Raw genomic sequence first — 10837 nt, forward strand, 5'->3', positions numbered from 1 at the left:
CCAGCGACCGCATCACTGGTACCGGACCAGCGACCGCACCACTGGTACCGGTACCAGTAAATCACTGGTACCGGTACCAGTAAATCACTGGTACCGGACCAGCGACCGCATCACCGGTGCCGGACCAGCGACCGCACCACCGGTACCTGACCAGCGACCGCACCACCGGTGCCGGACCAGCGACCGCACCACCGGTACCTGACCAGTGATGCGGTGGCTGGTCCAGGACCAGTGATGCAGTCGCTGAGCTGCTCTCACACAGCAGAGACCATGACCCAGGTCAGAGTGATGCAAGGCCTGGAAACGACGCAGTGGTGAAGTGTGTGTAGTTAACATGCAACATTTATCTCCTCGTGAAATTTTATCAACGCTGTGAGAACAAGTTCCAGTCACCGATTGTTCCTGTGTGGCACTGATGGAGACGTTAAGTCCTGGAAGAAGTGGAGTGAAAATACTTTTTTTTTTTTACAAAAACGTGGAGTGTTCAAAAGCCACCCTGGGTTTAAATGTCATTTTATTCTTTAAATAAATTCACAAAGAATTAAATCTGACACCGTTTATATTTGATTTCTTGTATATATTATATATATATTTTTTACCTGTTGATCCTGTACCTGTGGTCACAGCTGAGGCTGGAGCCAATCCCAGCAGACACACCAGGTGAACACAGCGCCACACCATGGACGCAGACACAACCATTCACGTTCACATTCACATTCACACCTGAAGTTGGTTCATATTTGATTCATCCAGGAGACGCTGAAGACGAAGGAATCGATTGTCAACAACAGTAAAAACACAACAAGCGGCTGCACGTCATTGTCTCGTAAATCACTGTTTTTACTGACAAACACTGAAGGCTGTTGTCGTTGTTGTTGTTGTTGTGCAGTGTTGTCGACAGTGAAGCTCCAGGCTGTGCATCACAGTCACAATGGCACAGTGAGCTGAAAAGACTGCATGGAAAAATATATATATATAATTTTTTTAAAAACCTTTTCTGTTTGTTATACTTTAAACAACAACCATCTGTGACGTCAGTGCGTTTTCATTGGCTTCGTTCTGAAGTTTTATCCCTGGGATTTATTTAGAATTCTGAATTCTATATGTGTTTCTTCAACTCTCTGCCTTCTGTACCATTGCTGCTGGTGCGCCATCTGGTGGTTTGAGGCGGGAAACCTAGTGTAGATGTGACCATAAGGGTTAATGTGTTGGGTGTATGACAGAAAATACACACACACACAAATATATGTAACATACTTTTATATATCATTAAATATTTGTTTCTTCTACAGCGTTTGGTGTCTTAAAAATAAACTTTTATTCATCATTTTATTCAAACCCAGTTGAAGTGAGAGTCGGTGACTTCACATCATTTTATTCAAACCCAGTTGAAGTTGAGTCGGTGACTTCATTCTCAGATCAGTCACTGTACTGAACCCAGACCCTCATGTTGACTGTGTCTGTGTCTCTCTCTCCTTGACAGGATGAGACGTTCAGGTCTGTAGGACGGCACCGACTGGAGACATGTTTTGAAGACGACACCTTCTGCCGCCATGAAAGGTTTAGGAGCCAACCGCAGCCGCCACCTCTCCGACTCCTACGAACCAGCGGGATGCTCCCAGAAGCCCCTGTGTTCTTTAAATTCAGACCCCCACGGCTCCTTCCTGTTGAGTCCCACCATAAACCACTACGGCACCCTGGACCAACACCTTCACCACTGCACCCCCACCAGCCCCACCAGCCTGACCCCCGAGTACCTGCTGCCCCTCAGCCAGATGTCCAACAGCAGCACGTTCCCCCGTCTGCACTTCACCGCCCAGTCGGACCAGGTCGACTATGGCCAGGGCTGTTTGGCCGGGGGTGGCACCGGACAGGGCAGCCGGTCGGGGACCCTCACCAACTCCTTATCTATGGGCATGGGTTTAGGTCTGGGCCTCACCGGTGCGCCCATGATCACCAGCGGCTCGGCGACCATCTCCTCCGCGGCAGCGGCCAAGATGAACCGTCTGCCCAGCAACCTTCTGGATCAGCTGGAACGACACCTGCCGCTGCACCGCGACGGCTTCAGCACGCTGCAGTTCCACAGGGGACGGATGTCCAAGCAGCGCAGCGAGAGTCCCGGACGCATACGGCACCTGATGCACTCGGTGCAGAAGCTGTTTGCCAAGTCCCAGTCCTTGGAAAACTCTGCAGTCAAAGGCAGCTTAAATGGGCGTTCCTCGGGGAGCGTGATCGGGAGTTCGGGAGCTTCCGACGACGGTGGCGGTGGTAGACCGACGCGCAGAAGCAAGAGTAAAGACAGGGCTAAAACCGAGGGGCCCAAGGTGCGACCCAGGCCCCATTCTCTGGGGCTGTGGAGCTCGGACGACGCTTTGGACTCAGACGCCAACAAGGCCGGCACTATCGCCGTAGGTTACCGCAACCCGCTGAGCATGATGACTCTGGGCAGGGCTGTGTCGGACAGCCAGGCCGCTCCCAGACACATCCCACAGGGCTACAACACCATTTCTGCACATTCTCTCAAGGCCTCCAAAAGCAGCAGCGACCTCAAGTTCCTGGCCTGCCAGGCGACACAGGTAGGATGCAAGGACGCAGAGGGAAGAACTAAAGGGAGCAAGGACGATACGGTGGTGAAGAGGGGCTCGTGGTCCACGCTGACCCTCAGCCAGGCCAGGCAAGTGTTACAGAAGGGTTCTGCTACAGTCAACAGGACTCTACTGAAAACCAAGTCATGTCACCCAGACATGACTCAGCAGTTTCTCCAGGTAGGAGGGCCAGTGAGTATTCATCTCCTCATCTCCATGGTTTTGTAAGTTCTGCACCGGGAATATCCAAATGATTTGCTAGTTTTGATTATGATTTCGCTAATGAGTTTACGTTCATGTTTTATGATTTTTATACTTTTCCCTTTAAATTCGTATTTTTGAAAATATTTTACTTCTGCTTCACGTGTCACGCTTTGGATATTTTTTATCAACCATAAAACAAATTAGGAATAAATAAACTTCTTAAATGTACATTTAAAAGTTTTAAAGCGTCACTATGTTGTCGCTAATGTTTTTATCCAGGTCCCGTTGGGTGAATGGGCGGGAACTTTGGGTCGCGGCCAGGTCAGAGGGACGGAGATTCCCTGTCGGAGGATGCGTAGTGGCAGCTACGTCAAAGCTATGGGGGACCTGGAGGACAGTGAGGAGTCAGAGGGGAGTCCAAAACCCTCCCCCAAATCTGCAGCCCGTCGCCAAAGCTACCTGAAGGCGACTCAGCGCTCCCTGAGCGAGCAGCAGGCCCCGCCTCCTCCACGCAAGTGAGTGGCACAGCACAGAGAAATCAGAATAAGCAAGTGAGTGGCACAGCACAGAGAAATATAAGAATATTCCCACAGACCTAAATGTCACACGGACTTTTTTTTCAGTTCATCTTAAAATAAAAGAAAAAAGAAAAAAAAAGCCAACACTGAAGGAGCTCTACACTGTGTTCCCCTAGTTTGTCAGCAGGTGGCAGCAGCGTGTCACTCTTATACGGTGGCACTAAAGCAGTGGGTCAGGTCAGCAGGGTGGTCAGAGTGAAGGTGCAGACTTGTTGTTGAGACAGGAGACACAGTAATGTCCTCGTTTATGACAAAAACAACCGGAGGTGAAATGTTGTGTTTTACATCCAAACGGACAGGCCTCGTTACTACGCTCTCATGCGGAAGGATTATCTGTGGTCTCCTCTGCAAAGTGCATGCTCAATGCAGCATCTGAGGTCAGTGTCACCCCCGCCCCCTTCTCCAGGCGGGCATCATGGACCCTTTAACCACCATCACCTACCACAAGCATGACGCACCTCCTCTTTGTCTAACGCTCGCAGCGCTCCTCCCTCTCTGCTTCCTGCTCCATCCACCGTCCCCAACAGGAACTCCTTCCTTCTTCCTCCAGCCCTAATCTCCCGACATGCAAAAACTCTCCATGGAAATCACCCAAACACCCCCGGTGCACACACATCTGCCCTCACACCCCCGCCCTCCCTCTCTCTCCTCCGGGTGCCACGAGGACAAACCAGAACAGAGGAAACTGTCCGCGTTTCTTGGATTCAGTCCAAACGTGAATTTAAAAAAAAAACAAAATAAAAAAACAATCTTATTGAGCAGATTCATTCAGAAGCAATTGTTTCCTTTGTGCTGCTCTTCTACACCTTTACACAACACTACCCACACATCCCAGTTGTATTTAATTTGAATATACCCAGGGGAGCTTTTTGGAGTACATTCAAATTCCTCCTGAATATCATTAATTAAACTCAGCGCTCACTCATCCCACGGCTCCACTTCCAAGACTCTGATTATTATTGTCTCCTTCTACAGCTCCCTGCCGTCCTTGAAGGAGCTGTCGACCAATCGGAGCCTGGATAACTTGGACTGTCTGGTGAGCCCGCTGGAGGCCCCCCCGCGCCACAGGAACAACGACTACAGCCAATGCTCGGGCACGTTGGGCAGAGGCTCCGACTCTCAGGTATGACCGCGGGTTTGATCACGAATGTGAAACGGACGAGTGAGTCCGTGGGAAAAAAGCTCATGGAGGTTCACCAAACATAAGGGGCGTGGACACAGTGTACAGCAACTTAAAGCTTCTGGTAGACATCGGACAGATGATGATGATGATGATGATGATGATGATGATGATGATGTTAGTTAATATTAGGTTAATGACAGGTGAACAGCAGGTTGAAATGATGAATAACATACTATGTAAATGAAGGTGAAAAGTCGCAGGATTAAGTTTAACTGTTTACTATAAATGGACGGATTAGCTGCTGGACTTGGTTCTAGTTCATCCCTCAAACCTGATGAAGAACTAACCATGGTTAAAACTATGACTTTATAATAAAGCTGAGAAGAAGCTAAAGAAAACAAAAATAAAGTTTTTTTCCGACCCTAAATCTAAAACTAAAATTATTAGTCAACCTTAATGTTTTTGGATGTGAAGAATATTAAGATCTAAACACTGTTACTGCTCGTGAGGTCATGGTGGTGTAGAGTACCCCACTGTAGATCAGGGGTTCCAACCCCCGGTCTGGGGACCAGTGCTGGTCCGTAGGTCATTCGGTACAGGGCCGCAGTGTGAAAAAATGTACTTCAATTTTATTAATTTACTTCATTCCAAAAGAATCCAGTCATATCCCTTTTACTTTCTTCATTGAAAGATAATCTGTCAATGTTTCAAAACAAGAGGTCAAAGGTCACTCAGACTTTGATACTTTGAACAAGAGAAAGACTAAAAGACTTAATGATCCTTCAAAGATGGCGTGGTATTACTGGTTACCGACCGGTCCTTGGTACAACAGGAGGTTTGAGGACCGCTGCTGTACTTGACCTTCTGTCAGGGAGGTCAGCCATGATGTGGGCGGAGCATGTAGTGGCTCATTATCATTTAAAGGTAAAGACACTGGAATCCATCCAGGCTCATTATCATTTAAAGGTAAAGACACAGGAATCCATCAGGGTTGTTAGAATCCAGGTGAAAGGTCACCTGTGAAGTGTCGTTCGTCTTCCACCGTCTGTCCTCGCCCTGTGAGCCCGTACACCGTCTTTCAGGTATGCAGGCAGGGCTGTGTGTACTCGGTGCAGTACTGCGAGGTGGAGTCCCAGGCGGTGGAGGCTCTGGACCTGCCGGCTCCCACGTGCTTCCGGTCGCGCAGCCACAGTTACCTGCGGGCCATCCAGGCGGGCTGTTCCCAGGATGAAGACACGGCGTCCGTCACCTCGGACTCTCCACCACCCACCACCACCGCCATCGGCTACAGCTACAGCTCCAACACCAGTGAGTACCAGTGACAGGACAGGTGGGAGGGAGTAATACTGCAAAGAATATTATTAGAACGTGATAAGTCTTGATAAATGTCTGCAGTTTCACTGCGGCCTGGATCACAGTCTGTATATTTTATATATATATTTAATTTTTTGCTAAAGAATACTGCAGTATTTCACTGAAGTAAAACTGCAGATTTGACTCAGATTTAACAACTTTTTGACTGAAATACTGCTCATACTTTAATGCAAACGTATCATCACAAAATCAGCTTTTACTTTAGTTGAAAAAGTTTGAAAAGGTTTGTCTGTCCTTCAGAAAAAATTCAAAAATCCTTTAGTTGAAAAAGTTTGAAAAGGTTCGTCTGTCCTTCAGAAAAAATAAAAAAACTTCAGTCCCTCTTAAATCTCAAGCAAAAAAAACCAGAACCCTGATGGTCAGCGTTGACTGGACAATGCCTGGTTTTCTCCCCCTGCTGTCGGGGGTTAGGAGATGAATCGCTCCATCCTTTCACCAGTGCACCTGGTGTAGAGAACAGGAGCTGCAGGACGGGTCCAGGTGTTATGTAAGACAGTCAGCGGCCGTCTGTGATTGGCTGCTCTGACTGAACACACGTGACGAGCAGGTGAATCTTCCAGGGTGTAACATCACCCTGAACGGGATTAGTTACCGAGTCACGGCCCCTCCCACCTCCGTCAAGAGTATCAGGGAGGAAAGTATAGACGACTAAATCACTCTATAATAATTAAACATTAATTACTATATGTTTAAGCAAAAGTTTCAAATCTTGGACCTAAACCAAGACGCACACGTTCATCATCATCATAACGACGTTCATGTTGTTCATGATGTTCCTCACAGATCTAGAACTAGATACACCAGACAGGGATGGCCGGTTGTTCTGAGTCATTTATTTATATTCTTCTCTGACAGACCAAGTGGCCGTGGAGTGGGTTTTTATTTTTTTATTTTTTTTCCTTCTTAGAGACTCTTCACCCACGGGGATATTTTTAGTCTGACTGGCATACAGCGTATTTATGATCTTCCCACAAATGTGTCTGTCAGGAGGGTGTGGGGGCATTTCTGAGAGGAGTCCGTGATGGATCCTGACGATTCAGACCAGACTATTCTTGTATAACGGCCTTCTGCCTCATTTGATTTATCACATACGTTTCTTTCCTCTTTTTTTCCCGCCTTTCTGAAGTTGTCTATTTTTAGAATTTTTTCAATCTAATGGAAATAAAAGGTAACACTTACAAGGTTTTTTTTTTAATCCTGTTTCCTGCAGATGATTTTACAGGTAGAAAAAAACGACTCCCGCCTTCAGCGCACTTATATGTTCTATATGTAATTATTATGTCTCATAAACAGGCTGTTTTTATTGGGTTTACACGTGAGGCTTATGCATTAGACATTTTTTATTAAAATGTCTAAACAATATTGTTTTTTTTTCCTGGAACGTGAGGCTTATGCATTAGACATTTTTAATATAATGTCTAAACAATATTGGGTTTTCCTACCAGCGTCTTTATAGGAGCCGATTACAAAACCAGTGAAATGAATTGGGCCAAAGTGTGTGGAGCAAATAAGGATGTAATGAATGTTTTATTATAGGAGAGCAGCTGCAGGTGGTTTGGTGTTAGTGGACTGAGCCAACAAAGCTCTCCCTCGTCCTGTCCAATCAGAGTACGTCCAGATTCTGGTAAAAAAAAAAAAAGAAGAAGAAGAAGAAAAAATGTATTTATAAAAAATACCAGAATTATTTCACAAGATCCTCTCCATCTCAGTAGAACGCTTCTGCAGTTGTGTGGTTTTTTTTTTTTTCATCTGAGAATTCTCTCTGTCTGCAGATATTGGACTGAAATTCACTTCCTTTCAATCCTGCAGTTTTGGGAATAGATGTAATAAAAAAGGAAGAAAAAAAAGAATGAAAAAAACAGATGTACAGAGATCAAAACCTGTTATAAAACTTTATTCATTTGAACAGGTCAAAGATTTGATGTATGGTCGTTCTGTAGGTTTTGGAAAAACACCATCAAATAAATAACGTCTTAAAACTTTTGGACTTTCGATCGTACGTTAGTTGTGTTCGTGGCCGACTGACAGGATATTTTGAACTTTAAGATGCTAAAAAGGAGACAAGAATAATAATAATAAAGTTAATAACGAAATAGTTCCACCTAGATTTTGGCTGAGGACCATTAACGGACCCGCGAGTCAGACGTTGAGAAACACTAGTCTAAAACCTGTGCCTGTTTCCGCGGCGCCTAGAGACAAAGTGTAGCTAAGGCGAGCACATCAGCACATTGAGAAACAACGGTACGACAGATAACCAATCGTCTGATTCATCGATGAGCTCGAGCGCGCGTGCGGTCCAATCACGTGCCGCGAGCGGGAAACGAGGGAAACGTGGACTCCAATCCTCGTCGTCAAGGGCGTGTACTACGAGTCTTTTCTTCACAGCGTCGGTGTGTATCTTTACCACAGGACGCCGTAAGTCTGTCTGCATGTCTGCCGCGACTGGTGAATGGACTGAAAATTAAAAAAAAAAAAAAAAAAAAAAAGGGATTTCTCTATCATCCGCGTCACATTAAGGTTTGTGTCACTTCCTATTCAGTGTCGTTTCGTGTGTGTGAGCGAACTGTGAGGCGATCGTATGCTCTAGTTGTTAGCTTAGCCCAAGCTAAGCTAGTGTGATAGAAGAAAGGGACTGGAGCCGTGATACGAGGTGGCAGCCCAGCAGCCAGGCGAGCCTGTCAGACAGTGCGGGGCTGCGGCGGCGGCGGTGGTGGGCTCTCGGTACAGGTGGTAAACCAGTACCGGCGTCTCTATCTGTATTGTCGGCTTAGTATCCGTTTCTACCACACGGTGCCTCGGGCTCCAGGGTAGTTTAGAAAATGGTCAAGAGCGACAGCGATAGCACAGGGCGATAAGTGTTAGCACATGCTAACGCAGGCGAGGCTTTAACAGCCTTGTGTCACTTTTTTTTTTTATAAATTAAAAAAAAAAAATTATTTTATTTTCTTTTTCTTTATATGTACATATGTGTACAAGTAATGGGATGGTTAAAAGTTACAGAAGTTGGACAAGTTATTTCAGTAAAATTAAACACCCGGTGAGTCAACTCTTACAAATATCTGTAATTGTAAGTAAATAATGATTCTGCCCTGAAGTTCAAGCCTTGACGTGAGACACGGATGAATATTTTAGGCGTGGAGGAAGCTATGAATCATACAACATTCACTCTGGGCTCAGTTTTTCCCCTAAATTCTCATTTTTTGTCATCACTTAAATATCGACAAACCTGCAGAGAAGACAAAAAAAAAACTGTGCAAGTTTACATTTATTGATATGCTAAATTACTATATACTACATTTTAAAGTGTCTTTATTTGAGTTACATTTGACTTTTTTTAGATTAAGAATTTTATTTGAGTTACATTTGACTTTTTTTTTTAGATTAAGAAAACTTTATTAATCCATGTGTGTACAGGTAAATTAAAATTAAAAGATCAAGATACAAATGAAATAAAGGGTTTATAGCAGCTACCATGTGTTATGACCTTGGAACACAGTCTATGTACAGTAGTATAATTTTACTGCTCTGTACAGTACTGTTCCACTTTCACAATACTCATATTCACATGACTTTTAAAACATGTTTTAAAAGTTATCATACGACTGGTTATTATTACGATTTTCTCGTATATCATACGACTGGTTATTATTACGATTGTTTTCTCGTGCGTCTTTGTCTTAAATGCATAAAAAAAAAATCATCATCCCGTTGGCTAGTTAATTCTCTACCTGTTATCATTAGTCACATGTTCCTTGGAGTGTTATTATAGACACAGCGCGTGTGTTCACTGTATCCAAGGACAATATTGCACTCGCGGCTCAACGTCCGTCCGTCCTCCAAGGACAATATTGCACTCGCGGCTCGACGTCCGTCCGTCCGTCTGTCTGTCTCTTCTCCCGTGGATAAAGTGTGACTCATCCTCATTACACATTTCGGTCGTTGATGAGGTAATCTCTCGACTGAATGGGTGAAGCATCTGTAGTTTCACTGTAAGGCTGGGAGCGCACACACACTTCCTGTTTGAAGCTTTTAGTTGATATGGTTAGACAGCCAAACCAGCCATCTCCGTTTCCTGCATCAATGAGCCGATTGTCTCAGACCTGGTGCCACGTACGGACGCGTTAATGAAAACTTTTTGAAAGCATTTCGACCTTTGTTCGAACTCATCATTATTTTGACATAAAAAAACAGGCAACAGTGTTTTGGATAATCATTCAAATTTTTACATGAACATGCTTTTCCTCATAACTTGTTTTTCATATCAGATACCGATACTGCAACGTGAAGTATCTGCCGATCTGGATCTCAATGCGGTACTTTTTTTTATTTTATCTTTTCATTGCTGAGGCAGAGGTGTCGCTGTTTACGTGTGTCACTCAATAAGTTGATCGATTGGGTATTGGATACCTATCAGGATACGTTCTTTTTAAGAAAGCCCATATTATACGGTAAGAAACAAAACTTTTTTTTTCAAACCATGATGTAGAACTGAATACCTGTGTCACACTCCAGTGGATGACTTGGTCTCAGGGATCTTGTTTTCTTGGTCTCTGTCCAACGCTACAGCAGTTCTTCCTTCGGGCTTGACGATCACTTGCATCCAGCAGTGACCTTTGACCTTAACCTTTACCCTGATGCCTCTCTTGTTTCGCCGTGTCCTGTCACAACATTAACCGTAGCTGATGACAGCTCTTTGTTCTTTGGCGTCGTCTGTAAAGTTCAACACGGACCTAAGAAGCGACAGCACATCCCTGTTGGGCCGCGCTGTCTTTATTCCTTTCATAAAAGCTCCTTTCATACCTTTCATACTCATCGCGATACCGTAGCCTGTTACCAGATAACCTGCTAATTGAGGAACCTCCCTTGGAACTGTGTGTCAGGTGTCCCTTTGTGAAGATTATCAGTGAAATCACTTTGGGTTTTTTGTCCTTTAAATAAAGGTTTTAAATAAATCATGAAGTATATTTCCAGTA

At 44.8% G+C, this 10837-nt stretch overlaps 1 protein-coding gene and 2 long non-coding RNA genes across 4 annotated transcripts in view; 1 reads left to right on the top strand and 2 right to left on the bottom strand.

The window, feature by feature from the left end:
- Window positions 1–10837, top strand: part of dlgap4a (discs, large (Drosophila) homolog-associated protein 4a) — a 48356-nt gene that overhangs the window by 29112 nt on the left and 8407 nt on the right. Inside the window, exons 2-5 of one of the 2 annotated variants that reach the window (XM_008319506.3) lie at window positions 1484–2777; window positions 3069–3304; window positions 4343–4490; window positions 5573–5798. In XM_008319506.3, coding sequence (XP_008317728.1) covers window positions 1554–2777; window positions 3069–3304; window positions 4343–4490; window positions 5573–5798 — 1834 coding nt within the window. In that variant the 5' untranslated portion in view covers window positions 1484–1553. The remainder of the gene's footprint in view (window positions 1–1483; window positions 2778–3068; window positions 3305–4342; window positions 4491–5572; window positions 5799–10837) is intronic. The other variant, XM_008319507.3, reaches the window with a different exon arrangement.
- Window positions 7373–10831, bottom strand: LOC103385575 (uncharacterized). The gene is made up of 2 exons (XR_522238.3): window positions 10361–10831; window positions 7373–7485 (listed from the first exon to the last, which is right to left on the bottom strand). It is a non-coding gene; the product is annotated as an uncharacterized LOC103385575 (long non-coding RNA).
- LOC112487618 (uncharacterized) lies at window positions 8801–9471 on the bottom strand. Its single transcript, XR_003050883.1, has 2 exons — window positions 9233–9471; window positions 8801–9192 (listed from the first exon to the last, which is right to left on the bottom strand). It is a non-coding gene; the product is annotated as an uncharacterized LOC112487618 (long non-coding RNA).

Source organism: Cynoglossus semilaevis, chromosome 10 (genome assembly GCF_000523025.1).
Source record: "Cynoglossus semilaevis isolate Cse_v1.0 chromosome 10, Cse_v1.0, whole genome shotgun sequence".
Taxonomy (NCBI): domain Eukaryota; kingdom Metazoa; phylum Chordata; class Actinopteri; order Pleuronectiformes; family Cynoglossidae; genus Cynoglossus; species Cynoglossus semilaevis.